The 14683-nt window shown below is 45.6% G+C and overlaps 2 protein-coding genes across 9 annotated transcripts in view; one reads left to right on the top strand and one right to left on the bottom strand.

Moving 5' to 3' along the window:
• NEK11 (NIMA related kinase 11) overlaps nucleotides 1-4756 on the bottom strand; it is an 82386-nt gene extending 77630 nt beyond the window's left edge. The window contains exon 1 of one of the 5 annotated variants that reach the window (XM_083468212.1): nucleotides 4651-4756. The gene's annotated coding sequence lies outside the window, so the exon portion shown is untranslated. Of the gene's footprint in view, nucleotides 1-4246; nucleotides 4330-4459 lie in introns of those variants that run through there. The other 4 variants (XM_083468214.1, XM_083468211.1, XM_083468210.1 and 1 more) reach the window with 4 other exon arrangements.
• On the top strand, nucleotides 4753-14456 carry ASTE1 (asteroid homolog 1). 4 transcript variants are annotated; one of them, XR_014517677.1, is made up of 6 exons: nucleotides 4753-4876; nucleotides 6590-7923; nucleotides 10023-10233; nucleotides 11160-11355; nucleotides 12752-14086; nucleotides 14179-14456. XR_014517677.1 is itself a non-coding variant. In XM_083468187.1 (5 exons), the coding sequence occupies exons 2-5, from the start codon at nucleotides 6613-6615 to the stop codon at nucleotides 13047-13049; spliced, it is 2016 nt and encodes a 671-aa protein (XP_083324313.1). In that variant the 5' UTR covers nucleotides 4754-4876; nucleotides 6593-6612; the 3' UTR covers nucleotides 13050-14456. The 4 variants fall into 4 exon arrangements, 2 of the variants coding, with proteins under 2 accessions (XP_083324313.1, XP_083324314.1); XR_014517678.1 differs by having other exon boundaries at nucleotides 4754-4876; nucleotides 6593-7923; XM_083468187.1 differs by having other exon boundaries at nucleotides 4754-4876; nucleotides 6593-7923; nucleotides 12752-14456.
• The last annotated feature ends 227 nt before the right edge of the window (nucleotides 14457-14683 follow it).

Genomic DNA, 14683 nt, shown 5'->3' with positions numbered 1-14683 from the left:
CCACAAGCATCGTGTCCTGCCTACAGGCTGATATTTCTGCACTGCGGGGGTTGGACTAGATGACCCTTGGAGTCCCTTCCAACTGTACGATTCTAGGATTCTACATTGCCCCAAAAGCAATTCTCTCAGTGGGTACAGAGAATCACAGGTGCCTCCTGAAATCAGAGCAGAGAATTTAATCACATAGTAGATGCAAGCAAGTGTTGTGAGTGTTCCAAAAGAAAATTTCAGCAGTGATACAGCTAGCTGACTTTCACCTGCATTAATTGTGATCTAATCCTTTAAACTTGGACAACGAAGGGAAGATGGGAAAAGTGATGATCCCTGTGGTTATTAAACAATGCATGGTAATATTTTTTAAAAAGGAATAACTGCATTTTGCATTTCAAATTTGTTCTTGCAGTTGGCTGGATAGTATTTTGCAGCTCTTACAGCATTGCCAATCCACTCTACTGAAATTATTCTTCGATGTTTGTAGCAAGTATGAAATCCAGTACGCCAAGCTGTCTTGTGTCTAGCCCACTTATGTATAAACTCTTCCACTTAATCTTAGTTCCATTTCATTCATCTTCCACTGCTTCACTTCCTTGCCCTTCTTCTACTAGTCACATTTCAATAATTTTTAAGGTGCTGCAGTATGTACAGATTACCATTTCCTGCTTGCCAAGCCTCTCTTGTGTTTTTGTTTTTTTTAATCACCCCTCGCTATGACCCAGTTGCTATCCTACTCACCAATATCTCACTCTATTTTATTTCAGTTCCTTGTCTATTGAGACACACATCAATGACATAAGTGGAAAAACCTAAGTGCTAGTAAATATATTTACGTCTACCAGCTTTTTGTATCTATATAGATCTGTGTTAGTAACATCTATGTAGGACAGACTGGTTTTCCCTCTGATTGCAATCGTCTGCTCACCTAATCCTGCATAAATCCCACTGTTAACAGATTTGTTTTTAATTTTCTTTCATCTTGAGTTGGATTGCACATTTAACAAATACAGTGGTACCTCAAGATACATACACTTCAGGTTACATACGCTTCAGGTTACAGAATCCACTAACCCAGAAATAGTGCTTCAGGTTAAGAACTTTGCTTCAGGATGAGAACAGAAATCATGCTCCACCCGCGCAGCAGGAGGCCCCATTAGCTAAAGTGGTGCTTCAGGTTAAGAACAGTTTCAGGTTAAGAACGGACCTCCAGAACGAATTAAGTACTTACCCCGAGGTACCACTGTACTGTAAATATTTTCATGACAGAAATTCTACATATAAAGGCTCCTCAGCATAATGTGTATAGGATTGCATTCCCACTTTTGTTTATCATCACTCTGAGGGCTGATATCCACTAGAAGATCCTAGCCATTTTGGTGGAGCTATGTTGTTGCTTTTCAACTACTGCAGAAATGGTTTGTTAAATTGTGTTGTTTGTTAAACAAGCAAGTTTCATTTTATAGCTTCAGAATGTTCACAAGCTTCAATGAGGTATATGAATCTGTAATTTGTAACAATAACATCATGTGTGTGAAACTGTTCTGACACCCAGCTGCTGAGATACTGACACATCCTGTGCCAAGGACTTGTACTTGGCAGTGTGATTTCCTAATGAAATACAGCCAAACTTCTAATTACTGAAAGTGATGTTCACAATAGAACAAATAAATGGTGATCTTGGCTTCAAAAAGAAAACACTCAAATGAGACAGAATATGAGCATCTTTCTAATTCCAAGCCCTCCTTCAAGAAAAGAGGATAACAACAATGGTATAAGTATTTTGCTGAGACTGCCAGCTACGAAATCTCCTGCTTCTACAATTCTTCATTTGCCTCAATAAGCCAAAGAGGCCATAATAAAGTCTACAAAGCACTGGTGAAGTTTTTAACTCCCCCATTTTACACACTTTTCAATGTAAAGACATAAAGTTTTATGTTAACTGTGGCTGCAACCTTATACACAATTTGGAGTAAGTTTCATTAAATTTGGTTGGGGTTACTTCTGAGCAGACATGTATAGCATTTGTAATTCTACCAAACTACGCTACATGACTGTTGTAATGCAGCAGGAGGAGCTCCTTCCTATATAGCCCTGGTCTTCAACTGGTGGGTCAGGACCCTCTGGTCCTGATCCAAGATGGGTCACAACAGGAGTCAGGAATGTCAGGAGTGCTCTGATGGTGTTTCCTGCTTGGCAGGGGGTTGGACTCGATGGCCCTTGTGGTCTCTTCCAACTCTATGATTCTATGATTCTAGGAGCACTGCCACCATGCAAATATATGGTAAAAGATTAAGAAATTGGTCTTCAAATGCATGTTTGGGCTAAAAGTGGGTCCTGGGTCTGAAATAATAATAATAATAATAATAATAATAATAATAATAATAATACCCCACCCATGTAATTGGGTTGCCCCAGCCACTCTGGGCAGCTTTCAATAAAACATTTTTAAAAAATAAAACATTAAAAGCTTTCCAAAACAGGGCTGCCTGAAGATACCTGCTTTAGAGGATCACACTTACCCTGCTATAAGGTATGTGAAGTGCTTGGATGATCCTATGCAAACACTACATTAGTTTTATAATCACATAGGTACAGGCTGATCTATGTGTGTCTGTGCACTTTATTGCAGCCATGTAAATTGTCATAAACTGCTACAGTTCTTAGCTAAATCTCTTACTCCTTTAAACTTTTGTTGTGTTTTATTCCTCTGGATGTGTATTTTAAGTACACTTAATTAGCATATTGATTGTTAAACTCCCAGATCGATAATTTTTATTGTTTATGTAGAGAATTAGGCAGAAATTGTGGTTTAAATATGCTGGCTGTTTGACGTAATAAACATTGGTTGATATTGCAGCCATGTCAGCTTCATGCCAGAAGATTCTCACTTGCTCTAGCCATTGGCCTGCATAGGCACCTGGGATAGTTCAGTCGGGAGAGCATGAGACACTTAATCTCAGGATTGGCGGTTTGCTCCCCACGTTGAGCAAGAGTCCTGCATTTCGGGGGTTGGACTAGATGACCCTTGGGACCCCTTCCAACTCTATGATTCTAATCATTCAAAAGCCACCTAGATACAGATTGTAACATACAGTAAGGAGCCATAATAACCAGGCCCACAGTTATCAGCAGGGCTTTTTTTCAGCTGGAACTCAGTTTCGGCCCTTCTCAGTTGGGTGCCATTGCTATTATAAGAGAACAGGGGAGGCGTTCATGTAGGGCTGCCATACGCCCTGATTTTCCAGGACATGTTCTGGAATTCACCTCCGAAAACAGCAGCCTGGATTATTTTCCAGACACTGGGCAAATGTCCTGGAAAACTGGCAACGGGGGTTAAATCATGCAAAACAAACAAACAAACAAACAAAACCCTCAAAAATTCTTGTAGCTTTTACTAAAGAAACTTTGGTTTGTCTAAAAAAAAAAAGCTCAGCCACTTTCAGGGTTCAGCAACTTTTGGGGTGTCCTGGTTCTTTACTTTTTGAAATATGGCAACCTTAGTTCTTGCACCTTTTTTTCTGGAGAAAAAATAGCACTGATCAGCAATATAGTGCTTACAATCTTTAGTCGACTGTAAATATATTTTCCTGTCTATAAGATGCCCCCATCTATAAGACACCCCCTGTTTTGGGGGCAACAACCAATCACCAGTCCACCCTCGGCACTATCTGTGTATAAGACACCCCCTAATTTTTGACATAATTTTTTAGGGGGGAAACCAGTCTTATACATGGAAAAATATGGTGTGTGTGTATAAAAATCAGAAAAGGCCCTGCCTCGAGGTATACAACTTGAAATTAAAGGCAAGACTCATGAGAGAGGAGATTGATCTTATTTACATCCTGTGACCTATACCCTTTTAAAATGTTATAGTTACAGGTAGGTAGCCATGTTGGTATCTGAAGAACAACCTTAGTTGGTCTCTAAGGTGCTACTGGAAGGATTTTTTTCCCCCTTTTAAAATGTGTATGGGGGGGGGAGCTTATAGTGTTGTTGTTTTGTTTTTCATCATGTATTTTGTGGTTTTATACCTTGGTTTTATTCTGTGAACCGCCCTGAGACACCCCCCCCCACACACACACACCTGTATAGGGCAGTATATAAAATCGATAAATAAAGTAAAATAATAAGGGGAAAAAGGGATAACGCCGGGCCTGTCGGAACTGAAACGCAAAACACCTGAGGCAACTTTTCGAGCGGCCGGAGGAGTTACGGTCTAATTCCTAAAAAAAAAACAACCCGCCGGAATCACCTGAGGCGGCGAGCAGGGCCTAGGCGGGAACTCAACCGAGGGACAAGCCTCGACTTCTCCCTCACACAATCCTGTGGGGCCGTCGGCGCTGGCCGCCAGCGGCTCCTCAGGGCGGCGGAGCGCCTCGGCCAGGCCTACCTGAACGGCTCCCCTCCATCTTGAGAGAGGCTCCTTTCTCCCCCCCCCCCAAAAAAAAATATTAATTATATATACTTTAAATCGAGCGACGTCCGGAATGTGAGGCGGAATGAGGGGCTGGGGAAGCGCCGTTCGTTTACCTTGTCCATTCACTCAGCGGAAGAGGCGAGCCCAATATTAATTGCGGGGGTGGTGGGGGGAAAGGGGAGACCCCCCCTATAAAAGTCGCTGTGGGTGCGTACCTCCCACCCCACCCCTCCGCACACCTGGCTCCTTGGTACGGTCGGCTTCACAAACCTCCCGCCGCGCGAGTGTTTGGCTCGCGTCGCTAGGAGACGGCGCAGCGCGTGACGAAGGCGCGCTGCTTTCCCTGGGCGGGGAAACGGGGCTGCTTTGCCCCGCCCTCTTTCCCCCCCTGGCTCGGACGCTTCCACAGGCCTCATATCTTGGGGGTGGGGGAGAGAGTTTGTTGGGAGCGCCCCCGCAACGCAGGTAAGGTCGAGCTGTCCCGCCTCCGTCGCGGGACTGCTGGCACGTTTGCTAAAGCTAAGCAGGGTCCGGTGTGGTTTCAAATTGGATGAGAGACGGCTTCGTGCTTTGCAAGGGGCTGCGCGAGAAAGAGCCCTCGGGATCCCTTCCAACTCTGTTTTTATGGAAGTGGGTAAGAAGAGAAGTCGCTGCTGCTACTGCTGCTGGAACTAGGTTCCCCCACCCGCTTTCAAAGCTGCCCAGCAGACGGAAATTCAACAGATGCAGCTCTCTGCAATTTCAGATAAGCCAGTTTCTGCCTGTCCATGTATTTAAACACACAGGAACATGGACGTAGCCAAGGGGGCTAAAATAAAAATAAATGGCAAACTGAAGTTCTGCCCCCCCCCAACAAAAATCCTGGCTACGCCCATGCACAGGATGGCTGGGGGTTCGACCCCACCCAGGGACAGCTGTGGGCAGGATGCTGGCATTACAGGAGTTGGACTAGATGATCCTTTGGGTATCGTCCAACTTTTGTTGTTGTTTAGATGTTTAGTTGTGTCCACCTCTTTGTGACCCCATGGACCAGAGCACGCCAGGCACTCCTGTCTTCCACTGTCTCCCGCAGTTTGGTCAAACTCATGCCGGTAGCTTCGAGAACACTGTCCAACCATCTCAACCTCTGTCATCCCCTTCTCCCTCTGCCATCCATCTTTCCCAACTTCAGGGTCTTTTCCAAGGAGTCTTCTCATGAGGTGGCCAAAGTATTGGAGCCTCAGCTTCAGGATCTGTCCTTCCAGTGAGCACTCAGGGCTAATTTCCTTAAGAATGGAGAGGTTTGATCTTCTTGCAGTCCATGGGACTCTCAAGAGTCTCCTCCAGCACCATAATTCAAAAGCATCAATTCTTTGGCGATCAACCTTCTTTATGGTCCAGCTCTCACTTCCATACATCACTACTGGGAAAACCATAGCTTTAACTATACGGGCTATATGGGTTAAGAATAGGGCTGGGCAATATATCGATACATCTTCCAAAACCGGTTTGAAGTCCATATGGTATCTGTTTCGTAATTTTTGACCTAGCAATATATTGTGAATCATGATGTGTGTGTGCGCGCATGCGCTATGCAAAAATCACAATGCGGGGAAAACCGTGAAGCCAGCCAGTGCCTCTACATAGCTCCATCCTTATTTCAGACATTGTGATATATCAGTATAGCGCGACGTTTAGCTGGTGGATGTATCACGATGCTGAACACCCGATATCGCCCAACCCTAGTTAAGAATGGGTTCAAAAGTAAAATGGATACATTTTGAAAGTTCATCAAATTAATCTACAGGGGTACCTCAGGTTAAGTACTTAATTCGTTCTGGAGGTCCGTTCTTAACCTGAAACTGTTCTTAACCTGAAGCACCACTTTAGCTAATGGGGCCTCCTGCTGCTCCCAAACTGCCGGAGCACGATTTCTGTTCTTATCCTGAGCAAAGTTCTTAACCTGAAGCACTATTTCTGGGTTAGCGGAGTCTGTAACCTGAAGCGTATGTAACCTCAGGTACTACTGTATTTGCACTGGCTCCAAATCAGGTTCAGATGGGTCATTGGTTGCCAATTAATCATCCAGGTGAAAAGGGTGCCAGTTACAATCCCGACAGTAGGTTTTGATTTTTTACTTGTTTCCCCTTGAATTGCACTGCATTGCATCTGCAGGGCTAATTTCTTCTTTTGTTTCAGCAGGGGCGTTTCAGCCCGGCAGCATGGGCATCCACGGATTAATGAGCTACGTAGGGGAACATAGAGAGTTCTTTGTTGACCTGCAGTTGAGGGACACCAGTATAGTAATTGACGGAAATAACCTGTACCATCGCCTTTACTTTGATTCCAACCTGGACATGCGGCGCGGAGGGGATTACGATTCGTTTGCAGATGTCGCCCGCAAGTTTTTTGAAACGCTGACTCTGTGCAACATCCGGCCGTACGTCGTGCTAGATGGAGGGTGCGATGCGTCTGACAAAAAGCTTGCAACCATCAAGGAAAGAGCTCGGGAGAGGATCCTGTCAGCCTATTGTCTCTCCTGTGGCAGCGGTGGCGGCAGTCTACTGCCTTTGCTCATTAGAGAAGTCTTCAAGCAGATCTTGACCAGCTTGCGAGTGCCTTTCGTCCAGTCTTTTTCGGAAGCGGACAGGGACATTGTGTCATTAGCCAATCACTTGAATTGCCCGGTGTTAACTTTAGATAGCGACTTTTGCATTTTCGACCTGAAAGCCGGCTATTGTCCTCTGAATTACTTTCAGTGGAGAAGCCTGGCCTCCTGCAAAGACTCGCAAGACTGCTACATCCCAGCACGGCGCTTCTCGTTAGAGAGGTTTTGTGGCCATTTCAGCAATATGAACAAAACCCTCCTGCCTCTCTTTGCGGTGATGAATGGCAACGACCATATTAACCTGCCGGCTATAGAAATGTTCTTTAGCAAGGTACGCCTTCCCGTCGGAAGCTCCAGGCAGAAATGTCGAAAGCACGTCCGCATTCAAGGCTTGCTGAACTGGCTGTCTCGCTTTGCTGATCCTGCTGAGGCTATAGAAAATGTACTGAAATATGTTAACAAGCACGACAAAGAGGAAACAAGGCAGCTTCTCTGTACTTTTATGGAGGAATACGAACCATCCAGTGTCAATCTCAAAGATTTTTTCCAGAATGAAGTTTATGAATCGGAGGAAGCCAAGAAATTGGAGTTGCCTCCGTGGATTCTTACTGCGTTAGCAAAAGGCCTTATAGCACCATTCGTCAGTGATGCCCTGATATTAAAACGAACAATTCTCCACGTTCAGGTAGAGAATATGCAACGGCCTAGTGCTAATGCCATATCTCTACCAATTCGACAAATCATCTATGGATTACTTCTGGGCGGTTCGCTGCGTTCGGTCAGTACCTCCTCGGGAAAAGCACCCACTCGCGTTTTCCATGAATTTGACAGAATACAAAGAGCACTCAAGAAATCGTTCGTCCAAGCGGCAGCGTTGTCCGGACATTTTTGTAGCGACCAGTACTCTCTGAATACGTTAAGCGAGGTAAATGGCTCAAAATGGCAGACATAAAGCAAACGTATCAGTAGTGTTTGAATACTGCGGTTCTGTAGGGAGGGGAAGGAAATAATGTGATGTTGGGCACAGAATCCAACTTCTTGAGGCTATCAGCTTTCAATTTTTTATTTAAAAAGAAAGCTTTCCAGCCTTTATAGCTGGGTACATGTGAAAATACATGGGCAATGCTTGCTGAATTGTCAAAAGCTCTGCATAAGATTCCTAATGGTTAGCAGGAGCCTAAGCGGTGTTAGAAACTCAGACAGATAAGCGAAGCACCAAATGGCATCTTATACCTCGGTTCCAGTCACCATCACAGAATGTCTAGGCACCATTTTTTAAAAATAAATAAATAAATATACTTCTTATTATTATTAATTTCATTTCTTTACCACTTCATATTTTAATGAAAAGATCTCGCCGCAGTTGACAACACATTAAAACATCAAATAAAATGATCCAGAATAAAACAAATTCAAGCTTCAAGAAAAATAATTCAGATCCTTCTCTAAGGGACATTTAGCTTTCCCCATATTTATTTACCTAGTTACTGTATTTTTTGCTCCATAGGGCACACCGGACCATAGGGCGCACCTAGTTTTTAGAGGGGGAAATCAAGAAAAAAAAATCTTATTTCCCCCTCAGCCCCAAAGAGTAGCGTACAGGCTGTGTGCAGCCTCTCCCTGCTGGAGGGGTTGCGCGTGGCTATGGCACAAGCCAATCCAGCGAGCGGGATCCATGCCATAGCCACATGCAACCCCTCCAGCAGGGAGAGGCTGCGCGGGGCTAAAGAAGCCCGCGTGCCATAGCCATGTGCAGCCTCTCCCTGCCGGGAGAGCAAGACTCTCCTGGCTTCAGTGAAAGGAACCTGAAGCCTCCAGAACGTAGCAGGAACTCGCGCTGCGCTCCGAAGGCTTCAGGCGGCTATCCCTGAAGCCTGGAGAGCGAGGGGGGGGTCGGTGCGCACTGACACCTCTCGCTCTCCAGGCTTCAGCGAAAGCAACGCAAAGCCTCCGGAGCGCGGAGGGAGCGCTCCCTCTGCGCTTCGGAGGCTTCGCGTTGCTATCGCTGAAGCCAAGGAGCCTGTATTCGCTCCATAGGACGCGCACACATTTCCCCTTAATTTTTGGAGGGGGAAAAGTGCGTCCTATAGAGTGAAAAGTACGGTAATTTATAGAGCTGTCCCATAGCAGAATTACTCTAGGAAACCAGAGTGGTGTAGTGTTTAAGAGTGTCGGACTAGGACCTGGGAGATGAGGGTTCAAATCACCATTCAGTCGTGAAGTTCCCTGGGTGACCTCTCAGGCCAGTCACACCCTCTTAACCTACCTGATAGGGTCGTTGCAGGGATTAACTGAGGAGGGGTGAACCATGTACTCCTTGGAGAAAAAGGTGGGATTTCAATGCAATAAATAAGCTCTTTAGCCTAGCTCAGTGGTTTTCAACCAGTGTGCCGTGGCCCCTGATGGTCAGGGGTGCCGTGGGCAACACTGGCCTCTGCCCCTCTTTCCTTCTCTCCCTTCCTCTTAGGTCCTCTTACATCTCTGCCTCCCAAAGGCTTGCACAGCTGTTTGTTGCAGCAGCCCTGGCTACAAGCTCCCCAGGCGAATGGTGCCTCTGGGGCTTGCCTGGTGGTGCTTCCCAGGCCCCTGTGGGGCAATGTGAGGAGGCATCTCTCTTCAGGGGGCAGCTCAGAGACCAGGGGGCAGCTGCGGCTGCCCAGAGGACTCCCAAGGAGAGGGGAGAGATGAGATGAGTCTGAGGGAACACTCCACAAGGGAGGGTGTTCGAAAAGGGGTGAGGGGCTGCCAGCTCTGCAGGCAAGGGGTGACACAACTGGGCTCCTGACCCCCACAGGGGTGCTGCAGAAAGAATGCAGTTGGTCAAGAGAGCTGTGGGCTCAAAAAGGTTGAAAACCTCTGCCTTAGTTGCTTAAGAAAGCTGAAAGGGCCAGCCAGATGGAGATGTCCATTGCCAGCCTGGTATCCAGAGATCTCCCTGTGGTTCCAATTGGACCCACACCAGTTGCAAACTGATTCACATCCAGTTGGAATTTCACGAAGGCTTGGCCATTTCTTTATGTACAGGTTCCCTTAGCAGACCGCCTGATCCTTCTGTTGGAGACATTGGGAGTGACAGCCAGCATCCTGGAGCCAGTTCCTTGTCACCTGCGGCTTCCTCTGGCCGTGACTTGTTACTGGACGCAGTATTCAGAACCCAAAGCGAAGTTACAGCACACGAAAGCCTTACTACTTGGAGTCGTAGCTGGGGAACTTGATAAAGCGATACATAGTCCAGGTAGGTTCAGCTTTAGTCCTCTTTTTCGTCCTGGCATTGCCAATGACGGTTTTCTTAATTTGCACACTGGGGCTTTTACATGAAAGGCCAGGGGATCTGCTCTGCATGCAGGAGAGTCCAGGTTCAATCCCTGACATCTCTAGGTTGGGCTGCGAGAGGATGCAATCTGAAACCCTGGAGACAATGCTGAACTAAATGGACCAGTGGTCTAACTCAGTATAAGGTGGTTGTGGCTGGCATCCATCTGTCTCGAGCAGTGGCGTAGCGTGGGGGGTGCAGGGGGGGCCGGCCGCACCAGGCGCAACATCTGGGGGTTAGGGTTATGGGGCACAAATCCACAGGTTAGGGGGCGCAAATCCACGGGTTATGGGGCACAAATTACTTGCCTTGCCCCGGGTACTGACAACCCACGCTACGCCACTGGTCTCAAGAGACCATGGAGTGCGCCTCCAGGGGTGAAATCAGACCATTGCTTTAGCAGCACCAATTTGACCCCCTCCCCAGGGCGCAAGCCTGGGCAGCTCAGACAACAAGACACCCCACCCCAGCTCTCAGCCTCGCTGATCTGGTCCAAGCACCTCCAGGCGCTATAACGTGGTCCCTTTCCCCTCCATTTCCTCCTCACAACAACCCTGTGAGGTAGGTTAGACTGCAAGACAGTGTCTGTCCCAAGGTCACCCAGTGGACTTTCTGGCAGAGTGGGGATTTCAATGCTGGTCACTTTGGTCTAGGTCCAGCCCTTCAACATCTATACCCCACTTTCTCTTAACATTTTAATAGGCTTAAGGTGCTATCAAGTAGGCCGTGGCTACTATTTGGCAGAGATGGTTATGTTTCAAATATTTCAAATAGCAATGCGTGGATTTGTGCTTAAATGTCTCAAAACATTCTGAATTTTCTCTTCCCCCCCCCCAATTCGTGTCCAGATCCCAAGTGCCCACCAATTGAGATCGATAAAATTGTGTACGAACAGTTCTTGAAATGGAAAAAAGACACATCTCAGAAAGAAGCAATGGAATTAGACGCTGCCCACATTTTCTGCCAGTGGCAGTGCTGCCTTCAGATGGGACTGTATCTCAACCAACTCCTTTGTAGTCCTCTCCTTGAGCCAGATCTTACACGGTAAGAGTTCCCAAGGCTGCAAGTCCAATTGAATCAGCTGCTCTTTTCCCACTTCTTTTTTTCCAAGCCAGGAATGGTGGTGATTTTAGTCCAGCAAAATCCAAAAGGCCAGAGGTTAGCCACCCTGACATATAGGAGCAGAAATGCATAAAAGAGCCCCATGATTCTACAGTCCTGAGCTACACCAACAAAGCAGCCTCGGAGTGAATGTTAAAATTTCCCAGGACTGAGAGATGGGGCTCCAACACCAGACTAAAGGCCATGTTGGTAAGCTTGGCTAAGGAATCTGTTACCCAAATGCCTAAGAGGTACAGTAACAGAATTCCTTGCCCAGGCTTCATCAACTTGGTGCCCTGTTTTAGACGGCTGTGTTGGCAGGGACTGATGGGGACTGTAATTCAAAATATCTGGAGGGTACCGGGTTGGGAAAGGCTTCCCTAGCCTCTCCCAAGACCCACACACCAAGGTGGAATCTACACACACATAGAAAACGCTTTTTTAAAAAAACGTTTCGAAAAATGCATTGAATTTGCCATAGCACACCATCGCCATCTAGTGTCACATTTCTATATTGCACTTTACAACACATTTAAAACGTTTTATTTGCAGCTGTGTAGCTGAGTCCCAAGTCTAAGCACTCTCTCAAGGTAGTTTACTGGACAAGGCATAAGGTGAGCAAGGTGGTGAACGGTGTGCTGCTGACACCACCAAGGTTGCAGGTTTGATTCCTATATGGGACAATTGTATGTTTTGCATTGCAGGGGGTTGGACTAGATGATCCCCAGGGTCCCTTCCAACTCCACGATTCTATGTTGATTATGGCCACTCCACCTCACCCTCTCTGTATTTCCACTTTGGGCAGGAAGGAGCCAGGCCAGTTCTAGTTGCCTCATCAAACCAGCTCTTGGTTTGCCAAGATCAAATCCTTTATCATAGACTTTCCTCCATCCTTCCTAGTTCAGCAATTTCTGATTTCTCTCTCCAAAAGCCTGCTCTTTATACGATTGGCCTCCTCCATCCAGATTCTCTATTTGTTCTGCGCAGCCAGACTTCCTCCTTGTCCCTACAGCCATCTCACTTTAAGAAAGTTGTCCTGTGGCAGATGCGACTGAATTTTCTCCTCTACTTTCCCCCACCAGCCCCCAAACTCCCTCTATGCTTTTTTCATCCCCATGATACGAGGCGATTCTTAAGACCTCTAAAAATATTATCAAACTAGGAGAGAAAGGAGGCTGGGTGCTTTTAAGTACCTGCTTCAAATACAAAGTCTTAAAATACATTTTTATGTCGTAAAGGATACCCTTCACATCTTGAGTTCTCAAACCATAAAATAACTTGTACCAACAGCACCAAGCTGCGCTAGATGCTAACTACTTTCCCTCCCGTCTTTTGACAGGCTCTACAATGGGACCCTGGTGCACAGACTGTATCATGAGCTTAAATCATCCTCCTCACCAGAGAACCTGCTCAGCGCATCTCCAAAAATGCACCAGCTTTATAGCAACATGATACATACAGTGAAAGATATAGCACCGCCAGACTTCTTCCAGAAAAAGAAGAAACCCAAATCGCGCAGGAAAAAGAACAATCAAACCACTGATCAAGGGCTGGATAAAAGAGAAAGCGCCATGTTGGAAACTTTGCCTTCATGCAGTATTAACAACAGATTTGAAGCATTAATGGTGGAGAACTGAAAGCCCAGTTTACTAGAAAGAGGCGGTGTGTCCTTTACATTGAAAACTTCAGAAGTCCTCTCTCAAAATGAATCTTCAAGAAACAATGACAGGAATCCTATGGTGCTATTATGCTTGATTTGCTGGCCAGTTAAGGTTGGTCTTAGTTACAGGAGGAAATGTCTTCTTACCTTTGAGTAGTACTATTGCAGTGAGTAGTCTGAGTGACTAGGGGTTTTACAGTGCATTTTGTGCACATGCAAATCCTCACTCTACCCTTCCCCCTCTATGGCCAATGACAAATCCCTGAAAGCTGACAAATAGACATTGCTCACTCAATAGTTTTTACATGCAGTTCCAAGACTCATGTTTTGACTCCCTGTTTTCCCTCTCCCCCCCCCCCATTATTTTTTTATATACGTTGATGTGGACAATATCTGCAGTTTTGTTTTTTCACAGACTGGTCTTTTCTTGGCACTTCTACCAGTGTGTTACAAATATTTCACAATATACCTGATAAAAGTTTCCTAACACCTGGCAAATGTCCGAGGACAAAATCAGAATTATGCTAGACAAGTTTCAGCAGATATGGCTGCATTTCCAAGGGGATATTTCTTAAGAGAGATTCATTCCCCTTCCCCAATAGATTTTTTTAAAAAACAGAGAGAAGCTATGGATAAGAACCCACTCTTCTTATTTGTTCCCTCGAATACTAGGACAACACTAATTACGTCTCATGAAACATAGTGGATAGTCCCAACATCCTTGTGAGTTCAATTTGAATAGAACGTAATGTCTAAGTTTGCACAGGCAGTCATTAAAACAAACGAAACCATGTTTTAATCCTACCACTCAGAAAGTATGAACTGAAGGACACATATATTCAACCTGCTGTGTGCACTAAAGTTCATCATTAACAAAAAGCACACAGCATGTCAGTAAGGCCTTGGAAGTGACCTGCCAAAATCTTCTTGCAAAAATGTCATCAGTGGGGGTGGTGGAAGGGAATAGTAGCCCATAATACTTGCAGCAGGCTGGAAACCAAAGTTATCGGGGAGGTCTTAATTTTTGGAGGATGCCTTATATTACAGCGAGAGGCAAAACTGGAAGTAGGTCTTATTTTCGGGGGATGTCTTACTTTCGGGGAAAGACGGTATGCAAACACATGTGATGAGGTTTGGTGATTCCCCCCCCCCCTCCAACCTATCATGCTGTTATTGAATCGGCTCAGGGTGGCCCTCAGGGGGTTTGTGATGGGATTGGGAAGCCAAGAAAGTCCTGGTTTGAGCACAAAACACCATAGACCCTGACCATAGTTCACAAGTGATTCAGATCCACCCTTCATACAAAACAGTGAAGATTTGTTGCATACCAATATTGATGAATTCGAGCTTTTTAAATAAAGTTTTTTTTTCCATTTGCATCAAATTACACTGAATGCATTACAAAAAAAGTATAAAGAAACCATGGGGAAATAAAATAAAAAGGGATGAAATGCATTAAAATGGGGAACACAGTAGATCAACTAAGTGCATCTCAGAAATACAGACGTTCTCATCTTGCTTATTAAAGGGAGGAAAGAAATCAAAGGCTCAGCTACTTATGGACTTGAACTTGATGTTAGGATGTAGTTCATCTGGGCTCAGGAATGCTGA

This window comes from Podarcis liolepis (assembly GCF_965112155.1).
Source record: "Podarcis liolepis genome assembly, chromosome: 12".
Taxonomy (NCBI): Eukaryota; Metazoa; Chordata; class Lepidosauria; order Squamata; family Lacertidae; genus Podarcis; species Podarcis liolepis.
Note: the sequence above shows the minus strand (reverse complement) of the source record. Positions and strands in the feature narration are given on the sequence as shown.

Bases quoted from the DNA above. Each gene is read 5' to 3' on its own strand.
- ASTE1 (XM_083468187.1), top strand. From the start codon at position 6,613: ATGGGCATCCACGGATTAATGAGCTACGTAGGGGAACATAGAGAGTTC. The intron at 7,924-10,022 runs GTAAATGGCTCA...CTTTATGTACAG, and splicing joins CTCTGAATACGTTAAGCGAG to GTTCCCTTAGCAGACCGCCT. The intron at 10,234-11,159 runs GTAGGTTCAGCT...ATTCGTGTCCAG, and splicing joins TAAAGCGATACATAGTCCAG to ATCCCAAGTGCCCACCAATT.